Consider the following 25,530-nt stretch of genomic DNA (forward strand, 5'->3'; position numbering starts at 1 on the left):
ATAAAGAATAGACACAGGTGTGTATTCGCCGCTTAAAGACATCAAGTGTTTTTGAAGTAGACTGTTATGTGATTAAAGTTGAGAAATGTTAACTAATCGCTGATAAAGTCATAACAACACAAGAGATGGTATTGCTTTGTAACATGCCACAATTTTCAACTAGAGGCTAAAGTTTGTGAACAAACCTTGATGTTGGCTTGAGCAGAACGTCAATCTCAGTTTAAGGAACCACCGTTGGCCCAACTACAGAATCCAACGGCGTAGGCGACTTTTCAACGTTTCTGTGGAGTTCTCATGATTAAAATGTGGTTTTACTTTAGCTCCAGGCTTAATCTGACTCCAGTTTCGATTGTTTATTACATTTATATTGTGTTTCTAATTAGGAACTAATCATAAATATTGAAAAATATATGTATTCATTTAGATATTTGATGAGACAGGGTAATCCATACTTTCAGTTATTCGTTCAGTGGGGACCCAATATCACACACCCCGGTCAGTGATATTCAGAAATCAAAAGGTCCCACATGATGTGCCACATGATCCTTTCAATGGGCCTTTAGTTTGACCTATCCTGACGCAGAAATACCACACTTTATCTACTGGTCATAATGATTTCAGAAGAATCCAGAATAAATCATTTTATTTGTCAGGTAAAATATATATATAATGCAAATTACATAATTAAACAATTAGAAGATAATTCAGAAACAATAAATACATAACATCAATTGCTCAAAGATGACTCTAAAGGTCCTCGCACAGTCCAAAATCATCATCCAAAATATTTGCACATTAAAAAAATTATAAATAAAATGTCAAGTTGTGTCAATCATGTTGTGTTTAGACACCGTCTCTGAAAATGTGCGTTTGATTTTCAGTGTTTTTCACATTCGTAGCAAGTGTTTTGTCCATTCAGAGCCATACAAGCAAATGCCAATATCCAGATTGGCATCAGACAAATCCACTTCATCTCGCAGCACAAAACACTGTATGACAACAAAGGACACAAAGTGTTCGCTAGCAAAGCATCAAACTGGGATAATCCTAACATCTCACGGATTTAGGAGCTGGTTTTAACACTAAAATGCTTTATGAAATACTCTTAGAGCAAACATTTTTGCTTTTGAGTCTGTTGGAAACTCAGAAGTGAAGACCAGGAGAGCTTGGGTATATCTTTCGGGCAGGCGTTCCTCTTTATTGAGAAACACACGTGCCGCCTGTGGCTGCAGTCGTCCAAGTCTAATTCTAAACAGTATACATTGTAATTTATCCACATTTCAGGGGGAGGGATTTACACAGTAGAGGAGGAGACAATCTAAACAAAGGAATGCACATGTTGTTTAGGTAAAAGGGACACACCCCATACATTTCCAGGTCACCAGTCCTAATCCTATCAGCATAACAGTGCCAATCAAACCACCAATCCAAATCCTATCAGCATAACAGTACCAATCAGACGAATAGATGCAAATGTGATCACTCTGACAATGTTGCTTATAGATCAGGAAGTGCATAAAGACAAAAAGACTGATTAGCTTGATCTCCCTAGAATGTAGTCAACCTGAAACCTCCAAACTGTAAAGCATTATGTACATAACAAACTGTCTGTATACTATTACATTGGAACCTTGATATAACAATTTATAAATTTGTAATCCCACAGTCCCCCCTTTGAGAGTTCTAATAACTCTCACATAATACAAATTTAAACCTTTATTAGTCCATTCTATAGCTCATGTTTGTTAGCATAAGCCCCAACTTCAATTCATGTAACTTGAAAAAGTTACAGGCACATATCACTTGCTCTGTGTTGATTGTCTTTAGTGACGAGTGACATGCTGACACAGAAACAAACATGCCACTAGGGTCCGTGTAGTTCTTACGGGTAATGTTCTTTTGTGGTTGGAACAGTCCTTGTGAGTGATTTGTTAACCTTACAGGTTTCCGAACCATGAAGAATTATCTTCAGTCATCTGATGTAATTTTGCTTAAAGATCAAGAATGTCTTGTTGGATTTTGTTCAAGAGTACTTGACCACCATGTTTGTGCATAAGCGAGTCCTTGAATGCAGCCATCTTCCTGGTTTGTGGTTGGAGCTGAATTATGTAGAAACCAGGGTGAACCTGCCGTTGAATTGACTGGGTAGGATGTTGTAGACCAGAAGTTCCTCCCATCATATGCCACCCATGGGATTCTTGCTTCTCCTGAAGGTGGGTGTGGCATGCAGACATTCTTTCCAGCAAACATGGCATTTCTTGACATATTCATAAGCTCTAAGAATATGTTGTTTCTGGAGTCTACACTTTGTGGGATGTCCATGATGATTAGTAGCAAGGCAATCTTGATCATGTTGATAGATGACTGAAGTTCCCGTAGGTGATTCTCTGCGTTGTGTATTTTTTTTAATATGACAGTTGGCTCGGTAGTGAGTCTAGTTGTCCTCTAGAGGTTGTGGCTTCATACGCAGGTAAGGAAGTCGGTGTGTATCGATCTGGGGACAGCCATCAAGTGGTATCTGCACAGAGTAAGAAAGAAAACAAAAGACAGCAGAACAGTATTTGTTCTAAAAGACTGCAAACATTGGGGTTGTTTCCTCTGTTCAATCTGAGTCTGCTATTGTTGTTCCTTCTTTCCCTATGTCTTAATTCCTGCGACACCTAAAGAACAGTGAGGTAAGGATGGACTAGTGGGTAGGGGAAAGCCTATGAGGGAATCTTCACCGCAGTATTGGCCCCCGATGCCTGTTGCATTCGGTTCTTTCCTGGGCTCCTCACTGGTCCGTGTGTCCTAACCTATCCCTGTCGGTGGGGGAACAACTTTACAGTGTGACACATGCGTCCAAGCTTTCCTTCCCTGACACAACACTGCAGCTGCTGTATCAACATCACTTGATGTGGTACTTGCCACTTAGGCTCTAAGGGCTTGTTTTTGAATGACTTTATCATCACCCACTGATCTTGGATGATCGTGTGTCCACCTTCTGGTGGCATCTGCCAACACGACTCGACACTCTCTCTGGCACTCTGTACTGCCTTTATGGGGTTATCAATGATTGAACCATCAACAAACAACTCCAATTCTGCATTCTCAATGGGAGTTTCTGCTATTTCACTTGAAGCTGCGTATGTGAGCGTAACACAATCATGAGTCATTTCTCCTTCATCCTCTAACAAAACTTCAGTCATTGCAGACATCATACATGAGGATGGGTTCGTGACAGGTGCACGCTGTAAAACAATGTTCGGGGCTGTGAGGGTTGTTAACCAATTTCCCCAACGAGAAGAGGTGACAGAGGTGACTTTTGCTTGATTCAATAGTGCGGACACTGCATGAGGGCATCTTACGTTTACAGTCTGTCCTAACACCATTCCTGATGAAGCCTGAAGGGCTGGATCATTGTTTAAACCTTCAGCCAATTTTGTAGGGATTACTGTAAATTCTGCACCTGTATCAAGCAAAAAGTCAAACTCTTTCTCTTGTTTGCTACCGTTCACAAAAATGTTATTGTTATTGTGACGGATTACAGGGGAAAGGTAGCTACTCACAGCCCCAACAATTAGTTTTTTGCCTGTTCTTTTTGTGCTTTTAGAAGAGCCTGAGCAAGCTGTCCTAAAGTTTCAGTGTACCCTGGCGGAACTACTTCAGGATTGTAGTGAAGGGGGGAGTGGGCCGACACCCTTGCCTCTTCATCATATGCATCTTCATCATATGCATCTTATCCTTTTGAATGATTTTGAATAACCTCATGAATTAAATAATCAGTTATTATCCTTTCAAAATAATGAATTATTTTGACAATCAATTTTATGTGATCATTAATACATTTAACTATTATTTAATATGATTTTGACTCTATGTCTGCTGTATGGTGTCTAATTTGCTTTCCAGAGACGGTCTGACAAAGACAGTCTGACCCCTATCTATGTGCCCTGACATAGATAGCCTGACCTCTATCTCTGGGTCCTGACCAACAGAGCCTTGGAGAGAAAGTTAGAACTTCCAAGAGGTGAATCCTGCCTGTTGTTAGTAACCCCAGAACAGGAAGGGGTGGGAGGATTTGAGTCTCCCAATTGTGATTTTCTTCCCATTTATATAGTGTGATTTTTCCCATTGATAGAAGTACATTTTTTGTCTTTATATTTCTTTATAGAATGAGGTAGATGACATTAGTCATACTTTTCTTTCTGGAGATGTGTTTGTCATGTGGTGTTGATATCTTGTTCTGTTGATAAGCTCACTGCTGCGCTAACCTTGGAGGAGAGATGTGCCCTAGAGTCTTGTGTGTGTGTGTGTTGCATGTTCTGTGCAGGTCTATGGAATGGATTGGACCGCTTTTCTCACACCCTAGACCTCTTGGCGTCTTTCTAGGACTCCCCTGAAGTCAACACTACCCCAATCTTGGGATTGTCTGATGTATACATCCTGATCAACAACAACATCTCCTATCTATTCTCGCGTGACACATTGTTTAGACTTTATGCCAATCAGTAATATTCCACGTGTTTGTAATGATGTAAATCATGCCCTTGAAATTGGTATAACTGGTGTGGTAATTTTGTGTAGAGTAGAGTCTGGCCTGACACCGCCCTGAGAGACTCTGAAGCTGACTCTACTGATGAAACTGCAAACTATTCTTCAGTAAAATTCTCTCCGATGATTGAACATCCTGACTCCTGGTCTTCATTTCGCATATCTGGTCTATGGGTCAAAACTGTAACCCCTAACAGTAGGCTGGCTGAGAAGGAACAGAATTATGCATAGCATTTCTTTTACTATCTTGCAACTTCTTCCTACACTCTTTCTCCCAGTGACCTGATTTTTCACAGTAGTTACATTTGCCTTCTCTCTTAGGCCATCTGTTGTCTTGATTTCTTGTGCTAAACGTAGCTGCTGCTACTCTTACTTTTGCCTTAACATCCGCATCTCTTTCCCATGTAGATAACCTTTCTAGGTTACTTCTGAGAGTATTGCTAGACCAAGTTAGATCTAGGAATGGCAATGCTTTTCTGTACTCGGCTAAAAGACCATCTGACCAGACGCGAACAAAAGCTCCCTGGTCATCTAAAACACATTCAGAATCATCAACTATTCCACTGTAAGTTACAGCTGACTGACAAAATCTTTCAGTGTATTCGCTGACAGTTTCTTCTTTCCTTTGCACACAGTTAGTGATTTTGGACCAGTCTACTTTGGGTCCCATGATATTCTTTAGAATTTTCAAAACACCTTCTCTCATATCGCCTTTACTGACATGTCGTAGTTCGGAAGTAACAGCAGACTCAAAACTGTTGAATTCAGATTCAGTTAGAATTTGTGACATCAGCTGTGTGACTTCTGTTAACGACATGTCGTAGAGACGCATTTTGCATAACAATGTCCTTCTAAATTCAGAAAAATGTGTGCGTGCTGAGGGTAAGCTCTGGGATAATCTTTTTATGTCTTTAGGTGCTAGTCCTTTAGCTACAGTTTGTACTTGTTCAACAGAGTTATGAGGAACACTTTCAATCCCAGATCTTTTCCTTGCACCACACACCTTCACTGAATCGACAGGCACATCAGTTACTGTTTGGATAGCTACATCTGTTTCAAAGAAAGTTTGTAAGTCAGGATAAGTGTTATCAGTCTGACTAACTTCATTCACATCAGTTTTCTCTGCAGCTTTGTTGCGGTTCAATTTCTTTGTCAAAGATGCTACCCTTGCACTGAACTCTTTGTTCTGTTTCTCTAGCTCTGAGATACGCTGAGACTGTTGTCTAGCTAGCGCTAAACCAAATTCTCTATGACAACAAATAATGCCTTTCACATTGTTCTTGCGAATACATGCTCCTAAAACTTTTTTACATTCATCAATTGACCAAGTCTTGTCTGGATGGATCTCATATTTCTTTGTCAAATACAATCTGACTGACTCAGTCACAATTGAGTCCATGTGCTCTCCTAACAATGACTTAAATTCACTATCTGACCACAAAGGCGTCGCAAGACCACCTTTTTCAATTGTGGAGAACAGTCTAGCATTCTTTCTAAACATGTTTCTTTGTAACCACACAATCAAAACACTAAAACTCTAGTTAACAGAGGGTATACTTGTTAACATAGATCAACTACTGTTAACCTTCCTTGGTAAAACAGAGGACAACACAAATATTAGCCTGCAATGCTAATCTTCCCTGCTGAAAAACAGAGGCTGAACAACTATTAGCTGGTGATGCTAATTCTTCCCTGTCTGGAACAGAGGCAAACCAATTCTTCCCTGCCTGAGAAACAGAGGCAAAACAATTCTTCCCTGCTTGAAACAGAGGCTTATAAACAATTCTTCCCTGCCTTAAAACAGAGGCTTATAAACAATTCTTCCCTGCTTGAAACAGAGGCTTATAAACAATTCTTCCCTGCCTGAAACAGAGGCTTATAAACAATTCTTCCCTGCTTGAAAAACAGAGGCAAAACAATTCTTCCCTGCTTGAAACAGAGGCAAAACAATTCTTCCCTGCTTGAAAAACAGAGGCAAAACAATTCTTCCCTGCTTGAAAAACAGAGGCAAAACAATTCTTCCCTGCTTGAAACAGAGGCTTATAAACAATTCTTCCCTGCCTGAAACAGAGGCTTATAAACAATTCTTCCCTGCCTGAAACAGAGGCTTATAAACAATTCTTCCCTGCTTGAAACAGAGGCTTATAAACAATTCTTCCCTGCCGAAACAGAGGCTTACAAACTATTAGCTTGTGATGCTAACCTTCCCTGCCTGGAAAACAGAGGATAACTTTCATCTCTAAAACACATTTTTTAGAGGATAACTTAGTTAATCAAACCCTACAGCTGTCTGATAACTCTTCTCTGGCTGTGCAGAGGATAACAAATTTGTACTGGTCTTAATGGTTCTTTTGGATAGAGTGACTCACCAACCCTTGGTTGTACAGAACAATTCAGCTGGATTCAGTCTGGAACAAAGTCAGAATCTTTGCTGAGCTGGATTCAGTCTGGAAAGTGGTCAGAATCTTTGTTGAGCTGGATTCAGGTGGAACGAAGACAGAATCTTTGTTGAGCTGGATTCAGTCTGGAACAAAGTCAGAATCTTTGCTGAACTGGATTCAGTCTGGAACGTGGTCAGAATCTTTGTTGAGCTGGATTCAGCTGGAACGAAGACAGAATCTTTGTTGAGCTGGATTCAGTCTGGAACAAAGTCAGAATCTTGGCTGAACTGGATTCAGTCTGGAACGTGGTCAGAATCTTTGTTGAGCTGGATTCAGGTGAGGATCTCTATCTGGGTCACGGCACCAAAACTGTTGGAAACTCAGAAGTGAAGACCAGGAGAGCTTGGGTATATCTTTCGGGCAGGCGTTCCTCTTTATTGAGAAACACACTGTGGCTGCAGTCGTCCAAGTCTAATTGTAAACAGTATACATTGTAATTTATCCACATTTCAGGGGGAGGGATTTACACAGTAGAGGAGGAGACAATCTAAACAAAGGAATGCACATGTTGTTTAGGTAAAAGGGACACACCCCATACATTTCCAGGTCACCAGTCCTAATCCTATCAGCATAACAGTGCCAATCAAACCACCAATCCAAATCCTATCAGCATAACAGTACCAATCAGACGAATAGATGCAAATGTGATCACTCTGACAATGTTGCTTATAGATCAGGAAGTGCATAAAGACAAAAAGACTGATTAGCTTGATCTCCCTAGAATGTAGTCAACCTGAAACCTCCAAACTGTAAAGCATTATGTACATAACAAACTGTCTGTATACTATTACATTGGAACCTTGATATAACAATTTATAAATTTGTAATCCCACAAGTCCTACAATTAGGAATGACACACGCATTATTTTTTTAGAGTTTCTCCTAAATCTGCAAGTTAGGCGCTACTTTTAGTTCAAGTTCAAGTTCAAGTTCAATTTTATTTATATAGCACATTTCCCACTGCCCCCAGGCTGACCAAAGTGCTTTACAGAAGGTCAAGAATAGCATACATACATATAAAACCAGAACAGATTAAAAAATAAAAAGCACAACTTTTGAAAGTCAAACACATCAGGGTAATCAGTACACGTAAGAAAATAGAAAAGTTTTTAACAGTGACTTAAAAATAGACAGGGTAGGGGCCAGCCTGATCTCTAAAGGCAGGCTATTCCAGAGTCGTGGCCCTGCTACCGCAAATGCACGCTCACCTCTACGCTTCAGTCTAGCACGTGGAACGACCAGAAAAGCATGATCACAAGAACGGAGTCTTCTGGAAGGAGTATAGGAGTGAAGGAGTTCTGATAGATAGACAGGCAATTTGTTATGAAGGGATTTATATACAAAGGAGAATTTTAAAATCTATTCTCTGACAAATCGGTAGCCAATGAAGTGATCTAAGAATAGGAGTGACATGTTCATATTTACGACGCTTTAAAAGAAATCTGGCAGCAGCATTTTGGACAAGCTGAAGTCGTGCAATTTGAGATTTAGATATACTGCAATATAAAGAATTGCAGTAATCTAGACGCGATGTAACAAATGCATGAACAGCCATTTCGAGAGTTTTCGGGGAGAGAAAGTTTTTAATTTTAGACAGAAGATGAAGCTGATAAAAACTAGATCCAATAACAGAGGAGATATGTCTGTCAAATTTTAAATGCTGGTCAAAAATAATACCTAGGTTCTGGACCCTCGTCGATCTAAAAGCGGATAAACTTTCTAGCTCAGGGCTTATATGCTGAGTGTTGTCATTGGGACTGAATACAATGACCTCAGTTTTGTCCTCGTTTAAGAAGAGGAAGTTTTGGGCTAGCCATAATTTAACCTCCTCTAAACAATGGAGAAGAGAGGTGATCGCAGTTGAATTATTTTTCTTGACAGGAAGATAGATTTGAGTGTCATCTGCGTAGAAATGAAAGGACACACCATGCTTTCTTAGAATATAGCCCAGAGGCAGCATGTACAGAGAAAATAAAGAGAGTGCTAAAATAGAGCCTTGAGGGAGGCCACAGGTCAGAGGGGTGGGGGAGGACGAAAAATTGCCCAGTTTCACTGAAAATTTTCTGTCAGATAGGTAAGAATGAAACCATTTCAGAGCATTTGCTTTTAGGCCTACCCAGGACTCTAGTCTAGATAATAGTAAGGAGTGGTCTATGGTATCAAAAGCAGCCGACAGATCTAAGCGAATAATAACCACAGAGTCCCCAGAGTCAGTGGAGATGTAGATGTCATTAACAACTCTCAGAAGGGCAGACTCAGTGCTGTGAGCAGATTTAAAACCAGACTGAAAAACCTCATAAATAGAATTGCTAGTCTTAAAGTGTTGAAGTTGATTCAGCACAATTTTCTCTAAAACTTTTGAAATAAAAGGCAGAACAGAAATGGGACGAATCTTTTTTAGGACAGTAGGGTCCAGAGAAGACTTCTTGAGCAGAGGAGTGACTGTAGCGACGTTAAGGTCAACAGGAACAGAACCCGTTAGGAGACACTTATTAACAAGAGATAGCAGACCAGACCCAATTGAATCAATAATCAATTTTAAAAATTTGGGGTGAATAATATCACCAGGACAAAAGGAAGTTTTAATTTTGTCAATAACTTCCTTTAACTCCTGGAGATTGATGGGTTCAAAAGTGTCCAGAAATACATAGGCGGTTGACATGATTGGAGAATTAGCTAACGTTAAGGTGGGACGGACGTCAAGTCTTAAGTTTGTAATTTTGTCACTGAAGTATCTCAAGAAGTTTTCACAGAGAGCATCAGAAGCCACCGGTGGGGTGTTCACGGAAGGATTGGTAACAGATTGAATAATAGAAAACAGAACCTTAGGTTTAGAGGGATTAGTTTCAATTAATTTGGAGAAGTATGCAGCTTTAGCAGACTTGGCTGCAGCCTGGTAAGATATAAGCGAATCTCTGAACATTTGAAGAGAGATATGCAGCCTGTCTTGTTTCCATTTACGTTCTGCCTTCCTGCAGTTTTGTCTCAAAAGGCGGGTAGCAGAGTTTTGCCACAGTATAGTTTTAGATTTCAGTTTGTGAGGCTTAAGTGGTGCAGTTGCATTTGCTACCTTAAGCCAGACAGAGTTCAGGAGGCTCAGATGTTGATCAGCATCCAAGTCAAGAAATGGTTGATCCAAGTTTAATTGTGAGGAACAATACTCTTCAAAGCACAAGTTGAAATTTGTGCTAAACTGAGGAGAATAGAAACGAGAAAGACTAACAGTTGTACTAGAAGAAAGTGACAGCTCTGGAAGGGATAGTGTGAATAATATAGGCTTATGATCAGAAATCATAAAATCTGAGAGCACAACATCTGTCACATCAAACCCATATGATAGTACAAGGTCCAACGTATGACCCAAAATATGTTTAGAGTCACTGACCCACTGGGAGAGATTAAAATCATTAATAATGTTAAGAAACTCGTGTGATATAAGAGGTTAGAAGGACAGCAGACATGAAAATTAAAGTCGCACACCAATAGGAAGTGGTCATAATTTATGGCAATATTGCCAATCAGTTCAGTGAAATGCTGTTTAAAGTCTTTAGAGGAGTGCGGAGGGCGATAAATCACCACTAAACGTACGGGACCGTTCCAGTCCAAGTGAAGAAACTGAGCTTCGAAGCTGGAGAAGGCCGTTCCAGGCACCAATCGACAGCGTGCAGAGAGCGAGTTCTGTAAAATAGCTTTAAGATGTTTTGTGAATACGGCCCCTGGTGAACTAGTTACAGCAACAACAACAAAAAATTAAATCACACTTTTCATAAATATTTCCAGCTTATCTTGTTACTAAGCCAATACTGACGCTAAACCTTATTTATACATTCTTAAAAAAAAGTTTTGTACAGAAAAGTGTAAAAATATTGAATAAGTAAAGCAATGAAGATTTGACCTGATTCTCAGACTCTCTTTCATTTATGGCTGATCACTGAATACATAGGACACTCGTTTGTTGTGACGATTTGAGGATGTGTTGGGATGTTTTGTGGATGTGTAACTGTTGTGTAGATCAGTTCTGTCCCGCTGTCCTGTGTTGCTTCAGGCGGGTTCATATTGGCGTAATAATCACAGTCTGTATCTGTCACCTGATTATGGGTGTGACTGGGGTTTGAATCAGGCTGCTGATTGGTTACTGTGGCATAAGCAGTAAAGACTTTAGGGCGAAAATTGAGGTTTGATGCAGGCGTCTGATTGGCTGAAGATGCAGGCGTCTGATTGGCTGAAGATGTTACTGCGGTGGCGTGACTGTTTGGAATCTCTTCATACATGCGGTCAGTCTGAAAAACAACACAGATCAATAATTAAAATAATCCTATCTGTTGACCAATAGAAAATAATTTAACATGTATTTCTGATCTTCTACAGGTAAAGATTTGAACACACACCTCCGTATTGAGCTGCACACTTTGCTGAAATAAAGCTGCATGAAAACAGAGAAATACAAGGTCAATTCACACACTAAAATATAACATAATAATAATAATAATAATAATAATAATAATAATAATAATAATAATAATAATCACAAACTGTTACCTGTCCCACCTTTCCTCTTTCTCTTTTTCAGGATGAGGAATACTCCAGAACACAGAGTCAGAACCAGCAGAGCCAAACCCAGACCGCCAGCAACAGAAACCAGGTCTGTAAACAAGATTATACTGCATTAAATACACTGCTGATTCTGATTATAGTACTGTGAAATAGTGTAATATATTGTGTAACTGAAGTGAAACTGCAATGGTAAACCTCAACTCTTAAGAAGGAAACACTTCTCTTTACGGTTGATGTCAAACCAAGTTAACCACACGAGTACGTGCCTCCACCTTTCTCCAAAATAAGTGTATAGACCTTTTTCACACTTCCGCATTTTTAACCGGAAGTTAGTTACGGACGTGCAAAGACACTTCCTGTTACCGTAGTAGTAGCTAGCGGGAAATGCAAAAAATGGGTGAGTCAACAAACAGGAGTAATGTTGTGTCCCGGGTTGTTCGTGTTGTACCCAAAAACAACCATACCTGTCTTTTCACTCATTTCCGTCTGATCAAGCAACAAGAAATTTGTGGATTCATGCTGTTAGAAGAGAAGAAGGGCCGAATTTCTCTGAGTAAAGGCAGCACACATCTGTAGCAGACACTTTGCCAAGGAGGATTACTCCGGTGGAACAACCATCAGTCGCCTTAAAAGTGGTGTTGTCCCAAGCCTTTTCCCTTGGAACAATTTTACAGTACCACTCAAAAGGGAGTCTGTATTTTGAAAGGGTGAACAAACGTCAGCTGGTCCCTCCCAGGCGGATGACAACGGTGCAGCTGCTAAAATGGATCACGATTATGTGACACACCCACCCGCAGGTAAGGTTTAAATAACGTCTAAACATTACAGTTGTGTTATAAATATAAAATGTACACATCATTTGCAAGTTTTATTGCCATATTGACGCTATTTGTTGTTAGTCTTTGCAAAACAACATGTTTTAAGTGGTTTAAAATGTGATAGATCAGCATCCTCTAATGGTATTTATGGTGTCTGCTAAATTTGTAGCCTTTGTCCAGTTTATTGGTCTTGGTGGAGGAATTTGCGTCAAAAAAGGCTCAGAGAAAACACTCTGCCGGTATATATTTTGCTGAGTATAAGCGTGAAGCGGAAGAACGCCTACACGTCAGTGACGTATTTCCGTTTTTTGTGAAAAAGGTCTATTCTACATGATCAAAGCTGGGGCAGTTGCATTATGGGTAGTGTAGTTTGTGTGCTTACTGGTGTTTGGCTGATCGAGTTTAACTGTAGTATTTCCTGTTGTTCTTCTTGTTTTAGTTTCTGTTCGATGAGTCACTGACAGAGGGAAACACCAGTGACGTGTGAATGAGACGCTCATGCAGTCAGAACATGAACACATTATAAACGAAGCTCAACATTCACACACAAACCATTCAAATCACATCAATATGAACAGAAGCTGGACTTTTTATTCATAACACAGATTACGCTCAACTGAAAACATTTTAATGTTAATTCTAAAGACACTTTCTTATCCCATTTTAATAACAGAGAGCAAACATCTGAGGACTGACCTTCAATCTCAGAGGAATCATCTTCAAGTACATTTAGATACACGATATTCAAGGAATAAGTAGAGCGGCAGATGAACTGACCTGACTGTGGATTCAGATCTGTTGTACTGAAAGACGATTGTGTTTCTGGAGAAGGGCTGAGGGTTGAAACCTCAGGGGTCTTTTTATCTGAAGGGTCACAGGAAAGATCATCTTAAAATACTGACACTGGCACTTAATTTAAAATACAAAGAAAATGACATTTATCTCTTGTTTTAATCACTGTTGTGCAAAAGAAAACCCCTTTAACTGCAAAAAAACAAAAACAAGTGTAATTAAAAGCAAAGGTGATGTAAACATGCCTCTGTCCCAACTCTTGGAGTGTGTTGCAGACATCAAAATCAAAATGTCTTATATGAAAAAATTGGAAATATTTTGGCAGTAAAAAAAAAAGTTCTGCTAACAAAATTAATCACTTACCTTGTTCAACCTGCAAATAAATCTTTGAATAGACATCAGCTATAGCCCCATCAGTATTATAAGTCCTCTCCACAGCACACCAGTATCGGCCTTCATCCTCTGTTCTCAGATCAGTGATGGTGACGGTGAAAACTCTGGCCGTCGTGTCGTCAGTCAGAGAGAATCTCTCGTCTTTAGCTGGAGATCCTGATTTAATGATGACTTTATTTGGTAATAAACAATTTCCTCTACAAAAATACTTTGGATTTGCTTCATATCCAGAGTCATATGGGCATCTGATGTCGACTCTCTCTCCTCTGTGTCCTATAACTGTCTCTGGAGCACCAACAACAACAGCTGAAAACACAGATATCATTATATAGAGCTGTTATGTGTGAGAAAGAGACATAAGCAGGCCAGAATAACTTACAAATATCATCCATATGAGTCTGATGATCATCAAATAACTGAGGAAAACACGAGAACATGTCAAACTCTGAGTAAAAGAGCTCAGAGTCTCAAACTCACCTGTACAGATGCTGGAAAAGAGCAGCAGGACGTCCCACATGATGAACTTTGACAAGCGTTTTGCTCAAATAGAAGACCAAATTCTGTGTGTCAGACGTTACGCTAGTTCTCTTCCGTACTGAGTGAACAATCTGTCAGCAACTAAAATAACCATTTCCTTCCCCTTTCATCTCTTTAACCACATCCAGCTCTACACGTCATCAGTAATGTATGGTTTAAACAGATACAATGTGTTTTATTTTGTGCCGAGAGATTGGGGAAAGGATGATCCACTTTATAAGGGGGTAGGAGTATCTGTGACATCTACACAAGAGCTCAAATGTGTTTCACACAGCATCCCAGTATTGATGCTTACTGAATATTATAACTGAACTACTGCTTTATAAGGCATATTTGATTAGAAAGATGCTTTATGATTTGGTATTCCCCTCTTTCTTCAATATCTGCACTCCGTGTCTCAGTTATGAACAACTTCTAAGGTATATTACAATAGAAATGATGAGATCCAAATAAAATATGGTGGTTGTTGTTGACCCTGTTAAATGTGTTCAATGAAGGTATATCATGTGAAATACACTAAATGTCAAGTTGAGTCACGTCAAGTTTTATTTAGCATAAGTTTAACACAACAGTAGACCAAAGTGCTTACAACACAAATAAATCAATAAATATAAAATGGAGATAAAATCAGGTATTATAATGTATAAATGGTAAATGGACAGCATTTATATAGCACTTTTAACAGACCCTATGGCCATCCAAAGCACTTTACATTTTTGCCTCACATTCACCCATTCACACACCGACGGCGATGTCAGCCATTTAAGGCTCCATCCAGCTCGTCGGGAGCAGCTGGGGATTGGTGTCTTGGTGTCTCTTGGACACCTCGACACTTATGTTATCTCTCTCTCTCTCTCTCTCTCTCTCTCTCTCTCTCTCTCTCTCTCTCTCTCTCTCTCTCTCTCTGTCTGTGTGTGTGTGTGTGTGCAGTGAGTAGTTCACTGTCTGACAACGTTACAGTGACAGGAACGGAGGGACGGGGAGTGGACATTACATGCCCTTATCCAGAAAAAGAGAAATACACGTACAAATATTTTTACAAATTTTTTGTTAAACTAGAATCTGATGGAATGGATACCTTTGCCATGACAGATTCTTTCTGAAGGATAATCGTAAGAGTTCATTTACCGTGACCATCAGTCACCTGAGGATGGAAGATGATGGACCGTATGGCTGTAAAGCTGGACATCAATATAACAACTACATACACATCCAGCTAAATGTGATCAAAGGTGCCTGATATTCAATACTGAACAACAATCTGCTCATGTTTATGTTTATTGTTTTTTCCTCTATCACAGTTTTCGCCCGTTGCTTGACCACTATAGACCCATGCTTAGACTAAAGTAACACAACTTGAATCTTTTGTTACCATACCTCAAACACTTGTACCCATACCTTAATCAAAAGCGCCGCTTTGTACTCTAGTTGCAATTCTGCAACACACTTACGCCTTTATGCAACACACTCGGTCCTGCATACTACACTCTATTTCATACATAAGACACTTTGTTCAAAAATGAAATCCCAGGGTGTCATTTGGAAAACACAATTATCCAAAATACAATACACATTGTGCAATTGCAACCACTCAAATGCATACTATATCAAATACTAGGCTATACACAGAACAATATTTCAGATGATATTAGAGCATTGGTGGATCATGTGGTAAGTCATGGCCTGACAGTGAGGGAAGCTGGGCAGAGAGTTCACACACATCTAAGCCGGTTCACAGTACATCCATCCTAAGCACATTCAGATTGGAAAACAGCAATTCATCATTGACTGTATCTATCTACATACTGTACCGTATCACTTTACTGTATTGCAAGTTGGCTAGAGCTCCTTTAGTAACAAAAAATGGTAGTTTTGTGTAACATACAGTACAGTACATAGCACTGTACCATTGAGATCATACTGTAGTGTGAAGTATAGTACTGTGATGTACAGTATTATGTCATTTGTAACATTTCGGTACTTTCATTTTTGGTTGTTGTGAAAACCTTTGTTGGAAAAAAAGAAACTCTAAGTGTTGTATTGCTTGACAGAATGCTAACTGATGAACTGAATAAAAAACAGTGACAATTAAAGACTACAGTGTTTTATATAAAGCAGACTAGTGTATTCCCCCTGATCTGAAAGTGTATTCATATGATGCAAGTGTGTATCATTTTGTCATCAGAGTTACATTTTGACAAAGAAATGTTAAGTTTTGATAGCAGAGTTAAGGTTTTGATAGTAGAGTTTCAATTTGACACATATGTGAACGGTATATTTCCCAGTGTTGTGTCATGTTTACTTGTGTGTAGAGTTTTGGCACAATGAGCGAAGTTTTGTAAAATGTGTTCAAGCAACGGACAATAAACTGTAATATATTTGCTTCATTTGAACGGTGTGACCTCGTTTCTCAGCTCCATAGACAACAACATCTGTCCAGATCACAGCATCCACCATTCATCCATTCACAACCACCAGCTCTGACCCGGCCAGCACAGGTACCTAAACACACACGTTTTTTTTTTTTTTTTTACTGGAGCAGTTTGAGCTCCAGTAGCTCGTCTGTTTGATCGGACCACACGCCTTTGCTCCCCACGTGCATCAATGAGCCTTGGCCGCCCATGACCCTGTGGCCGGTTCTCCACTGTTCCTCTTGGAGCACTTTTGATAGAGACTGACCACTGCAGACCGGGAACAGCCCACAAGAGCTGCAGTTTTGGAGATGCTCTGACCCAGTCGTCTAGCCGTCACAATTTAGCCCCGTGACACATTCTGTCATTAACTCCTCAGCCTCATGTCGTTCCACACCCGTAAGACCTCTGTTCATCTTCATACACAGTTTAAGATATTTTATATTTAGTCTGAGAACTTTCTGCCCCTCCATTGAAAACCAGCACCAGGTAACACGTCAGCAGAGTCACTGCCTGGTCTTGACCGCGGATTGACAACAGACCCGGAAGAGAATACAGTACAATGCTGAATAAAGTCGTAGTTTTTGTTATTTTTGGACCAAAAGGTATTTTCGATGCTTCAAGAGACTCTAATTAACCCACTGATGTCACATATGGACTACTTTGATGATGTTTTTATTCCCTTTCTGGACATGGACACTATAGTGTGAATTCACTTGCATACGCTCTCGGACTAAATATAAAATATCTTAAACTGTGTGTGAAGATGAACGGAGGTCTTACGGGTGTGGAGCGACATTAGCGTGAGACATTAATGAATTTTTGGGTGAACTAACCCTTTAACCCTCATACGGTCATCATTTCCTCTACACTCAGGGTCTTTGGCTTGAATATTATTATAGTTTTTTTTTATTACTTTATTTTATTAAATCAAGCTAATACATGTATCCATCAACAGCAGCGAGTTGTATTTCCCTTTTTCTTGACAGCACTGTTAAAAATATCACATCATCAGTCAGCAAGTCTGTAATCGTTTTGACATGAATATCTATTTCTCAGCATGTTACACAAACCAACAAACTACATAATAGTGCAAAAAGACGGGGACTTTGAGTGCGTAATCGTTCGGGTGGTGTATGTTGTGCCAGTATACAGAGATGTGACTGTACCGGAGTCCACGGTGTCCTATCGGGGCACAGCAACCCATCACATCAACTCCCTGGCTACAGTGCAATAACCCGTCTTGTCAAAAACAGTTTTTGATAGACTGATAAAGCAATTTTCCTGACCTCCCTCTCCTTTTCATGACATTACTGGTACCAGTCACTTCCTCTGTACATTTTTCTAACTTCAATTGTTCCCGGAGCAGCCTCAACTCTGATTGGTTTTGATCGCTAATTAACCATCAGACTAAACCATTTTTAGGGAGGGAGGAGAGAGGAAATTTGAAAAACTTATTTAACTAGCCTTAATTGCATTTTTTTTTGTGATTTTCATTGAACTTGACTGTTGAATTGTCAACACAGCAGAAACAGTTTGAGAACATCACATCATCATAAATGTATGTTTTTGTTTGAAGTCACCATTATGGGGATCAGTGTTGCCTTTGGTTGGGCTTTTGAACTTCATTCATATTATTGTAATTCTCTTCCTATTGATGCAGTAGATCCACACACAATTATTTCATTGGTAAGGCAGTAATACATAAGTTGCTTTTAAAAAGGTGACCTGACCTCTAACTATATCATTAACTAGTCTATTTTTGATGATGAATAATGATCTTTTAGAATTGTATTGTTAACACTTAAGACATAAACACCTTGTGAAACTTTTCATTGTGTCAGTATAATCCCTCTACATGTGTAACAGTATGTTGCGGGTGATCATGCCACACAGACACACAAATATTCAGCATCAAAACACAACAATGGTAGCTACACTAAGTCAAGAGTAAATCTAAAGTGGGTGATCGCTTGCTCATGTCTGCCTCGCTGCTGAGTGCTTTGCGTCTGTAACTCCGTACAGCTTTGCTTTTGAATCTCTATTTGATATCATTCCTTGTTGTTTATACTGATAAACATAACTTGCACATCACTATATATTGTCTTATATTGGCTATTATATTGCATCTGACATTACTAGCTTTTAAATCACTAAATCACAACACGTTAGCATTTCGCTAGCCTGTTAGCCTCCCAGAGCTTCTATAGACGTCTTTCAGGGTTGGAGGCAAACTCTGCAGGACAGCGACTCATTAGGACTGAACTTGCTCTATCTAGAGGAAAACACTGGTATAAGTGTACCCTAAGGACCAGTTGTGTACCTTTTGTGTACTGCTCTCGGACCTTCTACTCTTTAACAGTCCTTTTATTCCCTTCAGTAACTTTACAAATTAACAAGGATTGAGGACTGTTTGTGTTTTTAAATGTGGAGGGACATTCAATATATGCACTATATCGCTTTTTATACATTGTGCAACATGTTTTTAGAGTTCTGTTTATATATTTTAATGTGTAGATCTATAGTTAATAAGTAAATGTTTACTTTTCTTTTATGAGAGTTGCCGTTCTAAATTCCGTTGTACTTGTTCTGCTACAATGACAGTACAGTATCTTACGCTTACTCTACTCTCTTACTCTTTTAAAGGTACAGTCATATGTTTTGTTATATGTTTGGAACAAAATTGTACCTCCACTGTACCTTTTTCCTGAGAGTGTACCAGGTATTTCAGCTTGATTAGTTACAGGATTGACGTCAGCACATGCTTTCTCAGTCGTACCCTCGCTGGTGGTTTGCAAGAAGCTATCAGATAAATCTACTTGCTCTTCATTTTGAGCTTGGGCACGTGTTATCACACATGTAGGAAATATTTTAGAAAACTGAGGGCACACATTTGTTTGCATTTTAACAGCAGGGGCATCGGCCATGATTGGAAGAGGAAAAACCTTCCCACCTGCCAACTCATTACCTAAAATAAACTCAAGTCCTTCCACAGGGAGTTGGGAACAGTCCAACACAAACAGTTCCTGTTGTTAGTCCTATTCGGAGTTTAATCATCAATCGTATATAAAAAGGCACCTTAATGCATCCTAAAGGAACTCCTCAGAGAATGACAGAGCCTGGATACTGTACGACTCGGTGTAAACTGCAGTTTGCTGCTGAGCATTAAGGACTGGGCCGATCCAGTGTCTCGCAACACAGTTCTTGGTTACAGATCTTCCTCAGAATTTGGTGATACCCACCATATAACCATAAATAGCTGATAACCCATCTGATCTTAACTTGAATTAACATAGTTTGTAAGTGCATGTACAAAACCAACAGTTTTAGGTTTAACCAATGAATTTTACGGCTATCAAATGACCAGAATCCAGACAACGTAAGCACACCCTACTATCCCTAGAGCAGTTTTGAGCAGCCCTATGCTCTCCGGAAGTGTCCCCTCATCCTGTTTTGACAGCATTAACCTCTGAACTGACCTTCAAACAAAGACAAAACTGAAATCACTACACATTTGGAAACAAAGATGAAATTCTCAAGGTGAACGCATATCTTGAGGCTAAAGGCCTGATAACAAAAAATCTAGTCAGGAATCTTGGAGCGATTTTGGAGTCAGACCTGAGTTTCAGTAGTCATGTCAAAGCAATAACTAAATCAGCTTACTATCATCTGAAAATTTTTGCAAGGATTAGATGTTTTGTCTCTAGGCAAGACTTAGAGAAACTCGTTCATGCTTTCATCACCAGTAGGGTGGACTATTGTAATGGCCTTCTCACCGGCCTTCCCAAAAAGACCATTAGACAGCTCCAGAAAATATGACCATATCACACCAGTCCTCAGGTCTTTACACTGGCTTCCAGTTACATTTAGGATCGATTTTAAAGTACTATAACTTGTTTATAAATCTCTCAATGACCTAGGGAATGCTTTGTAACATGCCACAATTTGCAACTAGAAGCTACAGTTTGTGAACAAACCTTAATGTTGGCTTGAGAAGCCTGAACCTCGAGCAGAGAGTCAATCTCAGTTTAAAGGGAAACTAAACCCTAAACCAACTTTTTTTAATGATCTGCAAGACTGGGGCTTTAATAATGCTGTTTATTGGTTCGAGTAAATGTTTTGATATTTGGGTATAAAGTGTTTTAATTCTACAGTATATGGTGTAAAAACGTCTTAGTGCTGCCCTCTTAAGGTTGAACGGTGGCAACTGCAGTTGAATTTTCCTATTGGACGTTGTGGTGCTTCGTGACGCAGGACGGTACTTCCAACGGCTCACTACCACGCCCCTGGCACGAGCTCACCACGCCCTAAGAAATGTTTTCCCGTGATCACATGATGAGGACAGCTTTAGTCCAGTATGAGCGCTCGTGTTACATGAAGTAGAAACATTATGAATGAAACTTGCTTTCAACATCCTAATGAAGAAAATACAGATAAATAATGCAGTTGTAAGTACATGTTATGCTTTTCTTGTGATATTTTGCCGCCAGATCATTTTTTTTACATCAGACGCTTTCAAACAAACCATGACACGCAAATGGTTGCCGTGGTAATGAACAACAACACCGTAACGTGCTGGCGTATAACGGTATAGTATGGAAATCTGTTGATAATAGGCTATTAGGTTTGAACTTATTGGTCCTGCGCTTTTTTAGTGACATTCAGTAAAAGGATATGGCTGTTCAATGTTCATAGATTAGTTAGTTGTCTCATTCTCTCTTGCGCTGCTGCTTCGCTAGCATGAATGAATGAAAGCATCGTCGGCATCGCCCTCCTTTTCGCCCTCCTTTCACCCTTTTCACCCATTTCACCCTCCTCCACTTCAGGTGAAGGTGATGGAGAAAAAAGTTGTCATTACGGGTCTTAGGTGTGCCCCCAACCAACCCCCCCCCCCCCCCCCCCCCGGTTAGCCCCGCCCTCGTCTCGTCCCCTCTGTCTTCACTGTCTCCACTTTTGTAACATTTTTCAAATATCGCCAGTGGGCGAAGTTAGGCTGTGAACAGGGGTTTAGTTACCCTTTAAGGAACCACAGTCGGCCCAACTACAGAATCCAACGGCGTAGGCGATGTGTGTAGGACTTTTCAACGTTTCTGTAGGGTTCTCATGATTAAAATGTAGTTTTACTTTAGCTCCAGGCTTAATCTGAGTCCAATTTCGACTGTTTATTACATTTATATTGTGTTTCTAATTAGGAACTAATCATAAGTATTGAAAAATATATGTATTCATTTAAATATTTGATGAGACAGGGTAATCCATACTTTCAATTATTCGTTCAGTGGGGACCCAATATCACACACCCCGGTCAGTGATATTCAGAAATCAAAAGGTCCCACATGATGGGCCACATGATCCTTTCAATGGGCCTTTAGTTTGACCTATCCTGACGCAGAAATACCTCACTTTATCTACTGGTCATAATGATTTCAGAAGAATCCAGAATAAATCATTTTATTTGTCAGGTAAAAAATATATCACGCAAATTACATAATTAAACAATTAGAAGATAATTCAGAAACAATAAATACATAACATCAATTGCTCAAAGATGACTCTAAAGGCCCTTGCACAGTCCGAAATCATCATCCAAAATTAAAAAAAATTATAAATAAAATGTCAAGTTGTGTCAATCATGTTGTGTTTAGACACCGTCTCTGAAAATTCGGGTTTGATTTTCAGTGTTTTTCAAATTCATAGAGAGTGTTTTGTCCATTTGGAGCCACCATACAAGCAAATGCCAAAATCCAGATTGGCATCTGACAAGTTAATCCACTTCATCTCACAGCACAAAGCACTGTATGACAAACAAAGGATACAAAGTGTTCGCTAGCAAAGTTAGCTTTAAGATGTTTTGTGAATACGGCCCCTAGTGAACTAGTTACAGCAACAACAACAAAACATTAAATCACACTTTTTTATAAATATTTTCAGCTTATCTTGTTACTAAGCCAATACTGACGCTAAACCTTATTTATACATTCTTAAAAACAGTTTTGTACAGAAAAGTGTAAAAATATTGAATAAGTAAAGCAATGAAGATTTGACCTGATTCTGAGACTCTCTTTCATTTATGGTTGATCACTGAATACATAGGACACTCGTTTGTTGTGATGTTTTGTGGATGTGTTACTGTTGTGTAGATCAGTTCTGTCCCGCTGTCCTGTGTCGCTTCAGGCGACTTTATATTGGCGTAATAATCCCAGTCTGTATCTGTCACCTGATTGGTTAAGTGGGTGTGACTGGGGTTTGAATCAGGCTGCTGATTGGTTACTGTGGCATAAACAATAGAGACTTTAGGGCGGGTGTTGAGGTTTGATGCAGGCGTCTGATTGGCTGAAGATGTTACCACGGTGGCGTGACTGTTTGGAATCTCTTCATACATCCGGTCAGTCTGAAAAACAACACAGATCAATAATTGACTAGTTTATATAAATAATCCTATCTGCTGATCAATACACAATCATTTAACATGTATTTCTGATCTTCTACAGGTAAAGATTTGAACACACACCTCGGTATTGAGCTGCACACTTTGCTGAAATAAAGCTGCATGAAAACAGAGAAATACAAGGTCAATTCCCACACTAAAATATAACTTAATAATAATAATATTAATAATAATAATAATCACAAACTGTTACCTGTCCCACTTTTCCTCTTCCTCTTTTTCAGGATGAGGAACACTCCAGAACACAGAGTCAGAACCAGCAGAGCCAAACCCAGACCGCCAGCAACAGAAACCAGGTCTGTAAACAAGATTATACTGCATTAAATACACTGCTGATTCTGATTATAGTACTGTGAAATAGTGTAATATATTGTGTAACTGAAGTGAAACTGCAATGGTAAACCTCAACTCTTAAGAAGGAAACGCTTCTCTTTACGGTTGAAGTCAAACCAAGTTAACCACACAAGTACGTGCCTCCACCTTTCTCCAAAATAAGTGTATTCTACATGATCAAAGCTGGGGCAGTTGCATTATGGGTAGTGTAGTTTGTGTGCTTACTGGTGTTTCGCTGAGAGAGTTTAACTGTAGTATTTCCTGTTGTTCTTCTTGTTTTAGTTTCTGTTCGATGAGTCACTGACAGAGGGAAACACCAGTGACGTGTGAATGAGGCGCTCATGCAGTCAGAACATGAACACATTATAAACGAAGCTCAACATTCACACACAAACCATTAAAATCACGTCTATATAACACAGAAGGTGGATTTTTTTATTCATAACACAGATTACGCTCAACTGAAAACATTTTAATGATAATTCTAAAGACACTTTCTTATCCCAAATAACATTTTAATAACAGAGAGCAAACATCTGAGGACTGACCTTCAATCTCAGAGGAATCATCTTCAAGTACATTTAGACTCACGATATTCAAGGAATAAGTAGAGCGGCAGATGAACTGACCTGACTGTGGATTCAGATCTGTTGTACTGAAAGACGATTGTGTTTCTGGAGAAGGGCTGAGGGTTGAAACCTCCGTGGTCTTTTTATCTGAAGGGTCACAGAGAAAGATCATCTTAAAATACTGAATTTAATTTAAAATACAAACATAATTAAATTTATCTCTGTTTAAATCACTGTCATGTTGTGCAAAAGAAAGTGTAATTAAAAGCAAAGGTGATGTGACAGTGGTAAACATGCCTCTGGAATCTTGGGGAGTGCTTTGCAACAATTAAAAGCAAAATGTGTTTATATTCACAAAATACAATTAAGTTGTTCAGTGAAAACATTGGAAATATTTTGCCAGTTAAAAAAGTAACGTTATTAACTTAATTAATCACTTACCCTGTTTAAACTGCAAATAAATCTCTGAATAGACGTCAGGTATAGCCCAATCGGTAGTTAAAGTCCTCTCCACAGCACACCAGTATCGGCCTGCATCCTCTGTTCTCAGATCAGTGATGGTGACGGTGAAAACTCTGGCCGTCGTGTTGTCAGTCAGAGAGAATCTCTCGTCTTTAGCTGGAGATCCTGATTTAATGATTACTTTATTTGGTAATAAACAATCTCCTCTACAAAAATACTTTGGATTTGCTTCATATCCAGAGTCATATGGGCATCTGATGTCGACTCTCTCTCCTCTGTGTCCTATAACTGTCTCTGGATCACCAACAACAACAGGCGAAAACACAAATATCATTATATAGAGCTGTTATGTGGAGCAAGAGACATAAGCAGGCCAGAATAACTTACAAATATCATCCATATGAGTCTTATAATCATTCAATAACAGATGACATTGGAAATATTTTGCCAGTTAATAAAGTTGTTATTAACTAAATGAATTGCTTACCTAGTTTAAACTTCAAAGAAATCTCTGAATAGACATCAGTTAAAGCCCCATCAGTATTATAAGTCCTCTCCACAGCACACCAGTATTGGCCTTCATCCTCTGTTCTCAGATCAGTGATGGTGACGGTGAAAACTCTGGCCGTCGTGTTGTCAGTCAGAGAGAATCTCTCGTCTTTAGCTGGAGATCCTGATTTTATGATGATGTTTCTAATCCCAAAGATACACTCGCCTTTACAAAAATACTTTGGATTTGCTTCATATCCAGAGTCATATGGGCATCTGATGTCGACTCTCTCTCCTCTGTGTCCTATAACTGTCTCTGGAGCACCAACAACAACAGCTGAAAACACAAATATCATTAGAGCTGTTATGTGGAGCAAGAGACATAAGAAGGCCAGAATAACTTACAAATATCATCCATATGAGTCTGATGATCATGCAATAACTGAGGAAAAACACGAGAACATGTCAAACTCTGAGTAAAAGAGCTCAGAGTCTCAAACTCACCTGTACAGATGCTGGAAAAGAGCAGCAGGACGTCCCACATGATGAAGTTTGACAAGCGTTTCGCTCAAATAGAAGACCAAATTCTGTGTGTCAGACTCATTCTCTTCCGTACTGAGTGAACAATGTGACGTCAGCAACTAAAATAACCATTTCCTTCCCCTTTCATCTCTTTAACCACATCCAGCTCTACACGACATCAGTAATGTATGGTTTAAACAGATACAATGTGTTTTATTTTGTGCCGAG

At 39.4% G+C, this 25,530-nt stretch overlaps 3 protein-coding genes across 4 annotated transcripts in view; all 3 read right to left on the reverse strand.

The window, feature by feature from the left end:
- Window positions 1-25,530, reverse strand: part of LOC137072700 (CMRF35-like molecule 5) — a 140,582-nt gene that overhangs the window by 56,370 nt on the left and 58,682 nt on the right. The window lies entirely within an intron of this gene.
- Window positions 10,889-25,397, reverse strand: LOC137073667 (CMRF35-like molecule 1). The gene is made up of 8 exons (XM_067442375.1): window positions 25,285-25,397; window positions 24,779-25,117; window positions 13,502-13,837; window positions 13,124-13,210; window positions 12,729-12,803; window positions 11,514-11,618; window positions 11,363-11,397; window positions 10,889-11,254 (listed from the first exon to the last, which is right to left on the reverse strand). The coding sequence occupies exons 1-8, from the start codon at window positions 25,322-25,324 to the stop codon at window positions 10,889-10,891; spliced, it is 1,383 nt and encodes a 460-aa protein (XP_067298476.1). The 5' UTR covers window positions 25,325-25,397.
- On the reverse strand, window positions 21,948-24,658 carry LOC137072699 (CMRF35-like molecule 3). Of its 2 annotated transcripts, XM_067440625.1 has the most exons (6): window positions 24,271-24,656; window positions 23,890-23,976; window positions 23,486-23,560; window positions 23,121-23,225; window positions 22,991-23,025; window positions 21,948-22,870 (listed from the first exon to the last, which is right to left on the reverse strand). In XM_067440625.1, the coding sequence occupies exons 1-6, from the start codon at window positions 24,623-24,625 to the stop codon at window positions 22,544-22,546; spliced, it is 984 nt and encodes a 327-aa protein (XP_067296726.1). In that variant the 5' UTR covers window positions 24,626-24,656; the 3' UTR covers window positions 21,948-22,543. The 2 variants fall into 2 exon arrangements, with proteins under 2 accessions (XP_067296726.1, XP_067296727.1); XM_067440626.1 differs by lacking the exon at window positions 23,486-23,560 and having other exon boundaries at window positions 24,271-24,658.

This window comes from Pseudorasbora parva, chromosome 4 (genome assembly GCF_024679245.1).
Source record: "Pseudorasbora parva isolate DD20220531a chromosome 4, ASM2467924v1, whole genome shotgun sequence".
NCBI lineage: Eukaryota > Metazoa > Chordata > Actinopteri > Cypriniformes > Gobionidae > Pseudorasbora > Pseudorasbora parva.